Raw genomic sequence first — 16,835 nt, 5'->3', positions numbered from 1 at the left:
ATTATTGACCTCACAAATGCAGGAGCACTTAAAGTGCCATTGTCACTTGACTGGGATCTAAACGAAGCACAGGATGCGTTCCGTCTTTGATATGACTCAGCTGGTTCAACGTGTGTGTGTGTGTGTGTGGCGAGAAAGTTCGATAGATTGTTATGCGCATTCTTTTCCTGCTCACTCTGTACTTTGTATAGAGGTCAGTTATGAGCTTACAGTAGCGGAGTTTCTTATCAGAGATCTGTTTATAGACTCGGTTCTCCCCTCGATATCACTCCGACTCGCCTCTTTACCCTTCACAGTTTGCTTTGCTCAGATGTTGTTCCAATGGTCTTGGTGTCACTGTTGCGACTTGCTTTTCTTTCTTAGCACTGGTAGCCTAAATAAATTCCTTGCATTCCTTTGCGTAACGTTAGGGTTTGATTAGGTTGGCTTGACAAAGCTAGCATGTTATTGTTCTTAGATTTCTTCTCTTTTCAAACATAACAATTTTTGACACAGAACCACGAAGTTTGGCAAAATCATAGATCCTATACGAGAATTTATGTGCTTGTGCTTTTGGAAAAGATCGGAATTACATTTGCCATGTAGCACTGCCCCAAATTGCATCTCCCGCCATGTGGGAATGTATGAGGAATGGTTTGTTGGTCCTGCTATCACATGATTTTGGTCGTGTTGATTCAGAGCCAACACACTGGAGGCAATTCAAGGTGCATTGCTCCACCCACTAACACCCTAGCTACCCCTTGGAACACGATAGCTATCAATTAATGCACTAGAAACCAGCTGAGATTCAATAGTAGCAACCTGGGATGGCATCTCGACCAAATGGGATGACAAAGCAACCACCTAGAAACACCCTGGAATACTACAGCAACCAGACGGAATACCATAGTAACCACGTAGCAACACCCTTATAACTACCTGGAATGCCAGAGCAAGCACCAAAAAAAAAAAAAAATACACCCTAGCAAATGATTGCGATACCAGCACTTTAGCAGCCAGTTGGAATACCATAAAACAAACTCTTACCACCCTGGCAACCATTTGAGATACCATAGCAACCACACATGCATGGTACACGGTACCAATTCGGCTCAACTCGCTTTTGGTATCAGTACGTCGTTCTCCATGACAGCTGGTTGTCATGGCGATACCGCATAAAACTTCAGTGATGTCCTCTTCAACGCGAGACACACAGGAACATCTTTTATTATATTAATGCTACTACTCGTGGACATGTTTGTGTGTCTACATGAAACGGAGTTACGTTGAAACGTAACGGTTAAAGCACAGGGCTTTCACTTGGGGAATGCAGGTTTGTGTCTCAGTGGTTGGCAAAATACGGATGAGTCACGGACTACGGATGAGTCACGGAAATATTTAAAAAAAAAAAAAGGATACAAATTACAGATTTGGAATACCATAATAACCAACTAGGGACAGGATAACAACCACCTGTAACACCATAACATCCAACTAGCAACACCCACTTGGAATCTGTTGGCAACACACTAGCAACCAACTGGAATATCATAGTAACCAACTAGCAACAGCCTTGCAACCACCTGTAACATCATAGCAACCAACTAGCAGCACCCAAGATTCCACCACCCACTTAGAATCCGTTAGCAACACTAGCAATCAGCTGGAATACTACCATAGCAACCAACTAGGAACACCCTAGCAGCCACCTGTAACACCATAGCAACCAACGAGCAACACCCAAGCAACCACTTGGAATCCATTGGCAGCACTCGAGCAAACAGCTGAAATACTATAGCTGTCATCTCGCCAACTACATGCCTTAACGTATCCCAGATAACTAACTGCACATTTGAACCTTTTTTATATTTTAATGTGGATATGTTGCAGGGTAAATCCGGTCTTAGGTTAAACCTGTATTCAACTTAGGTAGAATTGGTGAACCACATTTTACTGTGGTAATGTATTCAACCTAGGTTCAACTGTCTGAAATAGGATTTTTATGGGGTGTCATTAAAAAAGGGGTGGGGTTTTTTTTGGGGGGGGGGTTTGTTGAATTAAACAAATAAATAAACAAAAGAAGAAAATGGAAATTGTCTTCTCTCACACGCTCACGCGCACTCCTCTTTCTACTGACTAACCTCCCCTCTCTGGTCCTCATCACCTGGACTCCCTTCACTTGATGTTGTACCTTCTCAACTATCTCTCTATAAACACTCAACAAATCACAATGAAATAAAGAATTTTTATTGTACTCCCCAGGATTTGAACTCACACCCTCCAGATCTGTTAGTCCACAGTGTTTACCGCTACACTATGCAGGTTAACATTGCAAATTCCCCCAAACCCAAAAATAAAACTAACCCTATCAAAAAACTAACCCAAACCCTAAAATAAAGCTAACCCTATCAAAAAGCTAACCCTAAAATAAAGCTAACCCAAACCCTAAAATAAAGCTAACCCTATCAAAAAGCTAACCCAAACCCTAAAATAAAGCTAACCCTATCAAAAAGCTAACCCAAACCCTAAAATAAAGCTAACCCTAAAATAAAGCTAACCCTATCAAAAAGCTAACCCAAACCCTAAAATAAAGCTAACCCTATCAAAAAGCTAACCTAAACCCTAAAATAAAGCTAACCCAAACCCTAAAATAAAGCTAACCCTATCAAAAAGTTAACCCTAACCCTAAAATAAAGCTAACCCTATCAAAAAGCTAACCCAAACCCTAAAATAAAGCTAACCATATCAAAAAGCTAACCCAAACCCTAAAATAAAGCTAAAATAAAGCTAACCATATCAAAAAGCTAACCCAAACCCTAAAATAAAGCTAAAATAAAGCTAACCATATCAAAAAGCTAACCCAAAGCTAACCCAAACCCTAAAATAAAGCTAACCCTATCAAAAAGCTAACCTAAACCCTAAAATAAAGCTAACCCTATCAAAAAGCTAACCTAAACCCTAAAATAAAGCTAACCCTATCAAAAAGCTAACCCAAACCCTAAAATAAAGCTAACCCTATCAAAAAGCTAACCCAAACCCTAAAATAAAGCTAACCCTAAAATAAAACTAGCAGTGTCAAAACCTACAAAAATTATAAATTTATCCGAGATTGAATGCTGTCTACATGTTTAACCTGGGTAAAATGTGGTTCACTAATCCAGCCGAGGTTGAATACAGGTTTAACCTGAGAACGGATTTTACCTGCAACATATACCCATACGTTTTTAACATTTTAAAATGTAAACACGATAACCTTTTACCCATTTAACCTGTGGAGTTTGCATGTTCTCCCCGTATCTGCGTGGGTTTCCTCCGGGTGCTCCGGTTTCCCCCACAGTCCAAAGACATGCAGGTTAGGTTAACTGGTGACTCTAAATTGAGCGTAGGTGTGAATGTGAGTGTGAATGGTTGTCTGTGTCTGTGTCAGCCCTGTGATGACCTGGCGACTTGTCCAGGGTGTACCCCGCCTTTCGCCCGTAGTCAGCTGGGATAGGCTCCAGCTTGCCTGCGACCCTGTAGGACAGGATAAAGCGGCTAGAGATAATGAGATATGAGATGCTGAACTGTTTTAGCATAAAGTTACAGTAACTTGGTGGCTACTGATATGATGACGTGACCTAGTTCCCTTTCGCTTTACATTCTACTGAACTCTGAATAATTCTGATTTTTTTTTTCCCCCCAAGCTCAGTTTGTTCGTTTTTTCTTCCTTTGATATCTGATCCAGCATCAGCAATGCAATAAACATGATCAGACCAGAGCATCCCCAGTGTGTTCCTGTAAAGTGTCTTGCTCTCGTGGTTCTGTAATGATCTCCAGCCTTTTCCAGAGAAATGCAGTCAGACATCCTGAAATAGAAATTTATGATTATGAATCAGATAATATAACTGCATTGCACTTCTGATGACAGCCTGTCATGGGAGCTGACTTCATTGTTGGCTGTCTATAGCAATTGAATAAAGCAGACAGCTTTGGCGTCTTACTCCGAGACACGTCCCGACTTCGAGCTGTGCGAGTCCAGCCTGGAAGCCGAGGTCCCTACAGACCCCACAAACAAAGCCTCAGCTAATATCACTGTACTCATCAGACAGGCATGTAGTAATGATATCGATCATGATCATTATTGCCTGGATTCTATTTCGTACGATTGATTTAAACCAAACACGAATTGATGAATTCATTTCTAGTACTTGACGTCCAAATCAGAATTCTGGCCTTTCGAGACGTGAAGTCTTTTTCCCGGTGAATCTTAACCTCTCTGAGGTAAAGGCTGTTGATGTGATCTCAGCCAAATCCACTCTTCACCATTGTTTATTTATTGTCATGTCCTCAGGTAAACATCTGTATTGTTTATCTGTTTTCCTCTGGAAATTTACCGCATACTTTGCATATTTTCATATTTTCCGTAATTTTCCTGGCACCTGTCCCGATCTGATGATGCCGGAGCATTCCGCTTTTCCCTCCGCTGCCTTGTGGTGTTAGAAATTTCCTGCCTGCTATTGTGTCTGCTCTTGGACTGTGACATCCTGGTTCAAGCCCTCGTGTTACTCCAACACTCTTTTGCTTGATCTGCGTCTCGTTTTACTTCCTTTCTGTTCCTCTCGTCCACATATAACATGTAAACGTGACATGACAAACGTAAGGCAGTGCATGCTCGTGCTTGGTCATGACATGGTGCTCATTTGCAATGACTCTCGACTCGGATTCAGTCCGGAATTGTGCAGGACAGGTGCCCTGCTGACGGCTGAAGAACCAATTCATCTCCGACTGGACAAATCTGTATCCTCTTAGTAGCCTTTATTCTTCTTTTTTCAAGAGCGAGAGGTGGTACAAATAAAACATAATTACTTTAACCTTAACACCAGGCCGTTTCCTGATCTACATTCCTGATTGTGAGTAGAAAATTCTGAACGGGAATGTAGGTGTTTAGAACGAGTGCCAAGGAAAGCGGATGAGTGCCATATCCTGCTCTCTGATGAGAGGATGATGGTAGTAGCTGAAGGAGGACATCCTGCTCCTGGTCTTCATCAACCAGTTTACGATTAGAAGTAACTAGTATGCCAGGACCTCACAAAAGTCCCTTCTCGCATCTTGTTCCAGTAAGAGAACACTCTGGGACTAGCTGTTGGGATGTTTAGTTTCGTTTAGAGTATTCTCTTTTATTCAGTTTCCAGAAATGCATCCTATGCCCAAAAACATGCAGACAGTTGACCATCACGTCCATATGAGGTCTTCCCCAAACTGGTGACACAAAGATTTCCCTTCACTGGAACGAAGAGGCCAAAACCTGTTCTAACATGACCATGCCCCTGTGCAAATGAGATCCATAAATCTAGCATCATGGTTCGCCAAGGTTTCAGTTGAAGAACTCGAGCGTCCTGCACCAGAGCCTTGATCTCAACCCTATTGAACATCTTTGGCATAAACCAGAATGATGGCTGTGCACCAGGCTTTGTCCTCTGACATTCATTAACGGTAGTCCGACTGTCCGGGACAACCAAACATTTGGTCTGGACAAGTCAAATCCGCATCTGACTGTCTGATGGGACGAGTTGAATATTTGTTATAAATCACCATTTTTAAAGTAATTATTCAAGAACGTTCCAACAAAACTAGCTCAGTCCCCTCAGTGATCCAGCCACGTTAATGTTTACGAAATTCCGGGGAAGCCGAGTACAGCAGGTGCGTGTGTAAAAATAATCACGTCTTGCACTACGTTCAGACTGCACCCTGAAATGACCCATATCCGATTTTTTTGCCCATATGTGACCTGTATCTGATTTGTTATTGACAATCTGAACGACACAGATCCGATTTTTTCACATGCGACCCAGGCCGCTTGGATATGTGGTCCTAATTCCGATGCATATCCGTTATTTTCACATGCGACTGCAGTCTGACCGGACAGGTCACATTCATGCAACCTACACGTCATCAACAAGAGACAAACGTCACTATTCTGCGTTGGCTAATCCCGCCTCTTTGGTGGAAAACAACAACATTTGTACAGTTTTCAGAATTTAAATAGACTTTTATAGAATTGATCAAGCTAATGGTGGATTTGGTAGCGACCTGGATGTTTATCTATTAGCCTGATTAAATAAAACAGTTTCTATAACTGATTTATAACTTAAACCATCCTGTACCACATCGCCAGGTCTCGCGTCATCTCCATAGCAAACTGCGCTGGTGTTTCTGCACCTTGAGCCAGCGCTGAGAGAAGTTGCAGAATTCAGCTGGCTATAAACAATCTAAATAAATATTTATAAAAATGTAGAAAAAGTTTATTAATATGACGAAATAAATATGTGCAAATTAAGCCTGAATTAAGAGTTTGGTAATACAGCGGCCGTATCCCAAATGACTGCCTACTGAAGCTCGAGTGCACTATATAGAGTTTAAAAATCCATTACTTCCTAGTAACATGTAGTGCACTTATATAGAAATTAGAGAGACATTTAGGAGTCAACCCTCGTTACCAGGCTACACGTTTTCATTTCAGTTCAGAAACAAAAACACACACGAGACCTCACACTTTAACCAGATAATTAAACAAACAAAAAATCATTAAACTTGAAGAGTGCGCTTTTTTTTTGTTTACGTATTACGTAGATGTGCTTATTACGTGTCAATTTGCGCATGCGGGACACTTTTGGGTCGTTTTCCGTTCATATTGGAGATCGCATACAAGTCTCATATAATTGGTAATGTGAACGGCCTAACAAAAAAATCGGATTTCACAACAAATCGGATATGGGTCGTTTCAGGTAGCAGTCTGAACGTAGTGATAATATCTAATTATAGATTATTAGACTCCTCAAAATCGGAGAAATGGCGATCAGACACCTCAATAAAATAAATATCTGTGGTGAATCTTCATTTCGTTTCATTCAGAGATTCATTGTATTTTTCTTTTGTATGGTTCACATTAACCATCGCAAACGTCGTAAAATATTTCAGGGGAATTTTACGACCGTGCCGAACTCACGGTTTGTTTTCATTCACGACGTGATTCTGTCCCCCTTACTTGTTTTCTTTAAATTAATTTATACTTCAAGTTTTCCTGGATTTATTAAGATTTAACTTTTCCTCCAGAAGCTTTGAATTTGGCTGAGTCTCACTCATAAAACTGCAGATGAGGTAATGGGTTAGAACAACACGCACCGTAATGGGACTTTAGATAGCTTTTGCTTATTGTTACAGTTAAAGTTAGAGTTTTATTGAAAAATTACAAATCATTAAAGCAGAATGATGATCATAACTACACCTGCTTTTTGATAAACTTTTGTTAATCACTTTCCTTTCACTGAACTAGTAAATACATAGGAATAAAAAGGTTATGGTCAGGACGAGTGAAGAATCTTACCGCTTGTCCGACTGGACAAGTATGGAATCAATTTTGTGCCAAAATGTTCATACAATACTTTTGAAATATCAAACAAAAACGACAAATCAAAATACAAAAAAGAGTCAGTTTTTTTTAGACTGGCAAACAAATTATTCGTGTAATCGTGCAAAATATCAGTCTATTACTCTTCAGAAACCTTTTATTTTTGTTCCGCGTCTTTCTCAGTTTTGTTTGACGTAATTTATTTTGGTTGCGATTCCAGCTTTCTCGTTTGCGCTCCCTGACTTTTTGCTTGCAATTTTGGCACAAACTTCACGTGTGGGTGGGCTGTCCAGGAATGCATTCCCATTGGGTAACGTGTGTTTGACTGACGGCTACGCTCAGCCATTCCCCCGGAGGCTGTTGCGGCCATTTCCTACTCGGGTTCTGGCGGACTGTTTGACGAGTGACCGATCCATTGACGGTAAACGAGGATCGAGTGGACTTCAGTGGCGACTATGATATTGAATTAATTCAACAAAGTGTAAGTACGGGACAAATGTGTTGTATGTGTTACAGTAGTACAAAATCTGAGTAGGAAATGGCCGCAACAGCCTCCGGGGGAATGGCTGAGCATAGCTGTCAGTCAAACACAAGTTGGCCAATGGGAATGCATTCCTGGACAGCCCACCCACACGTGAAGTTTGTGCCAAAACTGCAAGCAAAAAGTCAGGGAGCGCAAACGAGAAAGCTGGAATCGCAACCAAAATAAATTGCGTCAAACAAAACTGAGAAAGACGCGGAACAAAAAAAATTGACTTTTTTTTTGTATTTTGATTTGTTGTTTTTGTTTGATATTTCAAAAGTATTGTATGAACATTTTGGCACAAAATTGATTCCATAGACAAGCGGATTAAAAAGTTAATATCGAACCCCTGCCTCTTTCGCTCTGGCGGCTGACTGGACAAATCCCCGTAAGCATGTTCCAAAATCTAATGGAAAGCCTTCCCAGAAGAATGGAGGCTATTATAACAGCACAAGGAGAACAACTCCAGAGTAATATCCAAGGTTTTGGAAGGGGATGTACAATTTTCAGGTGTCCGCGTACTTTTCGGCTATATAGCCTATGACCTCATAGTTGCTGGTCAGAATAATTGGTCTCAGTAGGTGATTTAATGCCTCGACCGCTACATGTTGGGTTTTTCCATCTGTCTGTCCATACATCAGTCTGAGATTCTTGTTTGCGCAACATCTCAAGAGCAACTGGATGAAGATTTGTAGGATTTCTTTGGAATTGTCATTGTAATCAGCCAACAGTGTTGTAGTCGAGTCATTAAACCTCGAGTCCCCAGTGTTCAAGTCCAAATCGTTCAAGAAAATTTCGAGTCGAAGCTGAGCCGAGTCCGAGAACAAGACTCCAAACGCACCATTTGCGGTGGCTGTTGCTGCGTTTATGTGAAACCGTTTATAGCGTGTACGCGTGAGAGAGAGTCCGCTTGGCACACGTGCGCTGTCTGGAGCATGCCCGAGAGTGCAGGTATGACACTTTTGCACGAAATTAGTACAAAAATTTAAAGTAGACATAAATATCTTCTGCCAAATTATTATGGCATGTTACAAAAAAAATAAATTTACGAGTCTGAATAATCAGTGCTCAAGTCCAAGTCAAGTCACGAGCCCTTAAAATTAGGGCACTAGTTGGACTCGAGTGCTGCAAGCCTGTCAGCAAATGAATTGAACGGATCCAGACAGCATCAAGGTCACAAGAAGGTCAGCTGTCTGTTTGAAATAATTTTTCTTCAGTAGCTTCTTTCTTATTCATTTATTGTAGATTTTTAAACGTGTGAGGAGTACAAATCTCGTAACAAGAAGAACTAGGCTTGTTATTTTCCGTTTTCACCACTGCATCTTTTCCGACTCCATCATATGGTTGCGTAACAGACTCTGAGGAAAGCGCTGTCTGCCCTCTTCTACATACATACACACACAAGCTCACAGATGGAAACCCTCAGTCTCCTGCTCATAAAGGGAACGCTTTCTGTTGCACCCTTCAGGAGCCCGTTCAGTAGAGCACTCTGCTTTATGTTCTTTCTGAAATCTAACCTCATGTGCTCTCTCTTCACAGTTTTGCCAGCCAGGAGGATGGAGGTTATCCTGTGAACGGAAGCCTCCGACATTCTTTACAGTGGTGCTGACAGACATCGACTCAGACCGACACTACTGCTCCTGTCTGACCTTCTACGAGGCCGAGGTCAACCTGCAGGTGAGGCGGGCTGGAGCTCGAGTTACGATCTCTAGTTAGTTTCCTTTAGGCTTGTGCGATATCGGTAAAATATCAAGATCGATCAGAACCATTAGCTTTAATAAGATAAGAAAAGTGAGCGTGAGCATTTCTACTAATGCTGTGATGAAGGTGAGTATGGGAGAAGGAAATACATATCAGCACAAATTTCATATAATCCTTTTGCTAAAAAGTTGTCGAATATCAGCACGGCTGATGTAATCTTGATCTTTTTTGTCTTTTTGAAGATGCAGAAACCAAAAGAACCAACCTAAATGGTCAGTCATAACTTGAAATCGGCGATAAACGTCACTGATATCGTGTAAATATGATAATAGCCTTACATCGACACAAGCCTAGTTCCCTTCCTTGACAGAACCTCACGGTTCATCATAATGTCCATGAGATTCTTGTGTTCTGAAAATTCCCTGTGCTGCCATGAGTTTCGCTGAAAACAAGCTCCTGTCTTTCCCCCCCAAGTTTTTGCCCTCAGTCATGGTTTTCAGAGGTGAGGTTCCCGCATAAGGGCTAAAAATGAGATTCCACTGAAATTCCAAGAACAGGCACTCTAAAGTTCTTGTCCGGGAATGAAAAACTACTTCAGATGTTGGAGGACCATTGAGGTTCTTGCCAAAGCAGATCACAATGAGTAAAAATCTAAGCTGTATATTAAACTTCCTATCAAACATCCTGAAACGAGCACTCGAGTGCCAGCTTGGCATCTGGAATTCAAACCTGGTGATTAAGACCAAACGTATCTCAATTTCAGATGCAGTGAATCATATCGAAATTACATCCTACAGTTCGACTGCTTGGAAAAGTTAGTTTACCACCTCGTTCAGGAATTGGACCATTTAACAGCAGCGTCAGTCTTCCTAAGAACACGCCGAGTGATGATATCACATCACTGAACCTTATCTATAATTGATTCACATTAATTGGTTTCAGTCATTTGAGTACTTTAGGTAATGCATTGAAAGACGACTTGATGTTTTTCTGTAGAATTTCTTGGTCCAGTTTCAGATGTGGTGATTAACATACAACCCCGATTCCAAAAAAGTTGGGACAAAGTACAAATTGTAAACAAAAACGGAATGTAATAATTTACAAATCTCAAAAACTGATATTGTATTCACAATAGAACATAGACAACATATCAAATGTCGAAAGTGAGACATTTTGAAATTTCATGCCAAATATTGGCTCATTTTGAAATTTCATGATAGCAACACATCTCAAAAAAGTTGGGACAGGGGCAATAAGAGGCTGGGAAAGTTAAAGGTACAAAAAAGGAACAGCTGGAGGACCAAATTGCAGCTCATTAGGTCAATTGGCAATAGGTCATTAACATGACTGGGTATAAAAAGAGCATCTTGGAGTGGCAGCGGCTCTCAGAAGTAAAGATGGGAAGAGGATCACCAATCCCCCTAATTCTGCGCCGACAAATAGTGGAGCAATATCAGAAAGGAGTTCGACAGTGTAAAATTGCAAAGAGTTTGAACATATCATCATCTACAGTGCATAATATCATCAAAAGATTCAGAGAATCTGGAAGAATCTCTGTGCGTAAGGGTCAAGGCCGGAAAACCATACTGGGTGCCCGTGATCTTCGGGCCCTTAGACGGCACTGCATCACATACAGGCATGCTTCTGTATTGGAAATCACAAAATGGGCTCAGGAATATTTCCAGAGAACATTATCTGTGAACATAATTCACTGTGCCATCTGCCGTTGCAAGCTAAAACTCTATAGTTCAAAGAAGAAGCCGTATCTAAACACGATCCAGAAGCGCAGACGTCTTCTCTGGGCCAAGGCTCATTTAAAATGGACTGTGGCAAAGTGGAAAACTGTTCTGTGGTCAGACGAATCAAAATTTGAAGTTGGAAATCAGGGACGCCGTGTCATTGGAGAAGGACGACCCAAGTTGTTATCAGCGCTCAGTTCAGAAGCCTGCATCTCTGATGGTATGGGGTTGCATTAGTGCGTGTGGCATGGGCAGCTTACACATCTGGAAAGACACCATCAATGCTGAAAGGTATATCCAGGTTCTAGAGCAACATATGCTCCCATCCAGACGACGTCTCTTTCAGGGAAGACCTTGCATTTTCCAACATGACAATGCCAAACCACATACTGCATCAATTACAGCATCATGGCTGTGTAGAAGAAGGGTCCGGGTACTGAACTGGCCAGCCTGCAGTCCAGATCTTTCACCCATAGAAAACATTCGGTGCATCATAAAATGGAAGATACGACAAAAAAGACCTAAGACAGTTGAGCAACTAGAATCCTACATTAGACAAGAATTGGTTAACATTCCTATCCCTAAACTTGAGCAACTTGTCTCCTCAGTCCCCAGACGTTTACAGACTGTTGTAAAGAGAAAAGGAGATGTCTCACAGTGGTAAACATGGCCTTGTCCCAACTTTTTTGAGATGTGTTGTTGTCATGAAATTTAAAATCACCTAATTTTTCTCTTTAAATGATACATTTTCTCAGTTTAAACATTTGATATGTCATCTATGTTCTATTCTGAATAAAATATGGAATTTTGAAACTTCCACATCATTGCATTCCGTTTTTATTTACAATTTGTACTTTGTCCCAACTTTTTTGGAATCGGGGTTGTAAATTTACGTAATGTGTGGAGGGGTTTGGGGTTAGGTGCTTTGATCAAGCGTGCTTCAGCCATGGATTTTCCTGCTGGTCCAGGGAATCAAACCAGTAACCTTTTGGGCTCAAGGCTGCTTCTCTAACCTTTAAGGCCAAGGGGTCACCAACTGGTAAACTCCAGTCCAAATCCGGACCGTGAGAGGATTCCATCCGGACCACGACACTTCTTCATTCAAAAATAAATAAATAAAACAAGTGTTCCCAAGCAAAACAAACCTCGCCTGGTAGCACTTATGATGAATATGAAAGAAGATATCGCAAAAAAAAAAAAGGTACCCTATGGGTACGTGGCTACTGCGTATAAGGGTCCGTCACAGAAACTGGTCTCTCATTTGGGACATTATGATCAAAAAATAAATTTTCTAATTTTACTTTTTTTTTTTGCATTTACCGAACACTCAATGTTTCTTTTGTCATGTTTAATAAGAATAAAGATAGCATCTTGCTTTATCTGGCCTCCACTGTGGAACATTTTTTTTTTATTACAATTCAAATGCTTTTGTAAAATTGATTTCCATATAAAATAACTACATCATGAAGAATTAAAGCCCCTCCTTCACAGATGAGTGAAAATATTGAATAAATTTCCTCTTTTTGATTGCTTGGGTTAAAAATGCCAAGTTATAATGACTGAATTGATTATTCACTTAAATATGAATAATATGATACATTTTGGGTATTTGATATGGCGAAATAGGACACATTGGAAAAATCAAGAACACACCGGAAAGATGAGAATAACGGCGGTGGTAAAAGAACAGCGACTGTACCGGCTGAAGGTCGCGCGGGTCTCTGCTGCAGCACGCGAGCAACGGGACATCACTACCGCACCAGACGGAGCGCGAGGTGGGGGTGGGGCAAAATGACTGGCCGTAGATTCTATCAAAAGTTCGATCTAAATTGACCATGGTTGCAAAATATTGGCCAAAAATACGCAAACACTACAAAATATGAAAGTAAGATGAAAAAGAAACATTCTTTTGCCTTATACTGCAAGACTAAAACAAAATAAAACCGTCAAAACTCACCTTTTCAGTGATAACGTCTGAACAGATCACCCGCGTAACAGAAAGACCGCAAATGGCAGCACGATCAGCTTCTAACTGTTGGAGTGGAAAATTCCATTCTACACGTGCAAATTGTTAATGCGTGTCCTTCCCCGCACACAAATAACACGCTACGGTAAAAAATAGACCACGACTCATTTTATAGCTTAGAAATTCATGCAAGACCAGCTACCATCGTAACACATTCTGTAAGAAACATATTCTATACCTAACTTTCAGCTTTCGTTTTAAAAAACAAAATTGCAGATTTATAACTAAATTTTTATATGGCGTAGTGATTTTAAGTTCCTACTTTTGGTGAGGTCGTGACCTCGACCCTGAGGCTTTCCGTTTAGATCAAAACACACGATCGTATTGGTTTTGGGTTTGCGGAAAATGGAGTTACGACGGTGATCAAATATTTTGCATGATGTTTTATTACGGTTATGATTATTCTGTGAGCGCACCAATCCTTAGGTGTATAAAGTTCCAACTTAAAATACAATTAGTGATAACTGTAGACTTTTCAGTGGACTACAACCTTTTTAAGGGAATGCGATGTAGTCAACCATTTATCATGTCCCAGATCAAGCCGCCATTTTTCCACTAATTTGCAGAATTTTTGTCAAATTCTGAATAGAGTATTCACATCAAAGATTTAGTTTTATCTGTATTATTTCTTTCATCATTTTATTTTAAATTAAAACCAACATCATTCAAAACCGTATAGTTTATTGACTGTGGGTATATTTAGTGGGGTACCCCCACAGTACCCAGTTTCTGAGACAGACCCATAAATAAAATAGTTTTCTGATCCCATGTCCATACGGTAAATATAGCATGCATATATATATATATATATATATATATATATATATATATATATATATATTCTATGAGGCAGTAGCCACAAAAATGAAGTGTAATTCAAAAATGAACAATTTAAAAATCACAGAAGTAAATATATACCATGTCTGTACTTTTATATTATTCTACTCTTACCTCTTACAGTTTTAGAAACTGAAACCTCCGAACCGAGGCTGACGTACACACGCTGTCACCATGACCCAAACTCTTATTTCCCGGAAATGGCCCGGCGCTAGAGCTCAGTGGAACGCACTTTCCCTCTGTAATAAGCATAAACATGTCTGAAAGCAATTTCTTTAGTCTAGTCCGTTTATTTCGAATGGTGAACCGAATTATATACACTCACCGGCCATTTTAATCAGAACACGTGTATGCACAGTGCGCGACTGTTACACTCTTACATTCTTACCGCACGATGACGTAGTGGCTAGCGCCTCTATATGAGGCAGTAGCTACAACAAAAACGATTTTGACCTTTTTGGTGACCTTGACCAGATGAGTCTCAAAATGTTGGAGGTTCTATTCAAGATCAATGCCCATCTGTCCTGAAAGTTTCATGAAGATTGGTCCAGCCATTTTCCTGTAATATCGTTAACAAAAAACAAAACAAAAAGAAACCTCACCGTAAACAGTACCTTGCTCCCTGGTGGACTCCATCTGGGGCGAGGTAATAAAAAAATCGGCGGCAAACTTTTAATCAGGCATAATGACACCAGCTCAGTAGAGCCATCTGAGTCCTATGTGTTGCTATCTTATACTTGCTGGGTAGAGAGAAGCACACAGATGTAGGTGAACTATGGTGTTATCAAAAATTAGGAAAGTTGTTCTTGAAAACCGAATCTTCCGAGCAGAGTGGACAGAAAAGTATGGGGTTTATTACATTAGACATTTAGCAGACGCTCTTATCCAGAGCAATGTACAACATATCCGGAGCAGTTGGGGTTAGGTGCCTTGCTCAGGGGTACTTCAGCCATTCCTGCTGGTCCAGGAAATCGAACGGGTGACCTTTTGGCCCCAAAGTTGACCATTAGGCCATGGCTTTTATTCTTCCTGCAACTAATGCCGCTTTTCCACTACAAACGCGGCTGAGCCGTGCCGTGCTGAGTCGAGCTGAGCGGGGCTGTTGGAGTTGCATTTCGACTACAACCGCGCTGAACCGTGCTGGCTGGAAGTGGGTGGACACATTGGGTGGAGTTAGCGAAAGTGGGTGGACGTCACGTGATGTCGTTAAGCAGCGCAAACAGTGACATCAGTGACAGTGGCGGAACAAGTCAGAGCCGGGCCGGGGGCGGGGCAAATGACCGGGCCCTTTATTAAAGCTTATCATAACATCATTTTAGGCTACAAAATGTCCGCAACTGCGGTGTTTACCAATTTCAACACTACCGGGTGCAACTATGTTATTTAGTACATCAAGTCCTTCAAACGAACATGTAACTCAGAAACAAAAAACATTAGGATACTGTACATGGCTCATAATAAAACATCAATAGCCTATACTGCGCACATTATTTGAAGGGCATACGAATGAGCGCTCAGAGGTTGCAACGGTGACAGGAAGAGTCAGAAATAAAAGGAGGGTGGTGCAAACCTCACTGAATGCACTGTGTTTACCAATTTCAACACTACGGGGTGCAACTATGTTATTTTGTACATTAAGTCCTTCAAACGAACATGTAACTCAGAAACAAAAAAACATTAGGCGACATACTGTACATGGCTCATAATAAAACATCAATAGCCTACTGCGCGCATTATTTGAAGGGCATACGACGAGCCTTGCGCTCCGCGAACTCGTCCACGATGCTCTGTATGTCACTGATTCAGTGATCTTTTAAGCGGTAGTCTCACGACCCGAATAGTAAACAATAAACATGGAGGACATGGAGTCGTTAGTGTTGCTGGTCTTGGTGCTGTGGCTTGTTGTCACCGACAACGCCAACAGATACTGGCAAGAGCGTATAGATGAGGCGAGGCGCATAAGGCTTCAGAAATTCTCGCAATTCGTAATTATTATTCTTCCGGGTTTGCGGTGTTTACAGATCCCAGCGCGCTCGCGGGGCGTGTGTGGGCATGTGAGGACACGCCTCCTCACCAATCAGTGCACAGGGGAGTGTCTGCTCACGCCCCCAGCCTCACTTGGCACGGCTTGGCTCGCTTCAGCCCCACTCCAAAACGGTGCGAGTTTTAGGGGCTAAGCAGGGCTGAAGCGAGCTGAGTCGTGCTGGTTTTTGGTAGTCGAAACGCGAGCCGTGTCGGGCTGAAGTGAGCTGAAGTGAGCTGAAAAAGGGTAGTGGAAAAGGGCCATAAGTCAGCGAGACTGGTGTGTCTCGTTTGCTCCGAGTATGTTGCGGTTGTCAAAAGGGGCAATTTAAAACACCTTTATGAAACTAAACGCAGACACTTTGAAGACTCCTACACACAGCAGTCCAAGGTGAGGACATAGAAAATAAATGAGCTTAAAGCCCAGTATGTGCGATCAACGCAGGTTCTCTCTCATTCCGTCTCCGCATAACAGCAGACATCCGAGTGTTCACCAAGAAGACGATGGATTTTGGGACAACGTAAAAGGAATCCAAGAATGACCAATGAACATTGACACACCTGTTTGAGAATGGCACTGACCCCATTCCTCCCAAGGCTCAAAATACCAGCAGGGAATGG

The 16,835-nt window shown here is 41.4% G+C and overlaps 1 protein-coding gene across 2 annotated transcripts in view; it reads left to right on the top strand.

Moving 5' to 3' along the window:
- sbf2 (SET binding factor 2) overlaps nt 1-16,835 on the top strand; it is a 368,376-nt gene that overhangs the window by 103,595 nt on the left and 247,946 nt on the right. For both annotated transcript variants that reach the window (XM_060940828.1, XM_060940827.1), the window contains exon 3: nt 9,429-9,566. In XM_060940828.1, coding sequence (XP_060796811.1) covers nt 9,429-9,566 — 138 coding nt within the window. The remainder of the gene's footprint in view (nt 1-9,428; nt 9,567-16,835) is intronic.

This window comes from Neoarius graeffei, chromosome 15 (genome assembly GCF_027579695.1).
Source record: "Neoarius graeffei isolate fNeoGra1 chromosome 15, fNeoGra1.pri, whole genome shotgun sequence".
NCBI lineage: Eukaryota > Metazoa > Chordata > Actinopteri > Siluriformes > Ariidae > Neoarius > Neoarius graeffei.
This window is presented reverse-complemented; position numbering and strand designations above follow the sequence as displayed.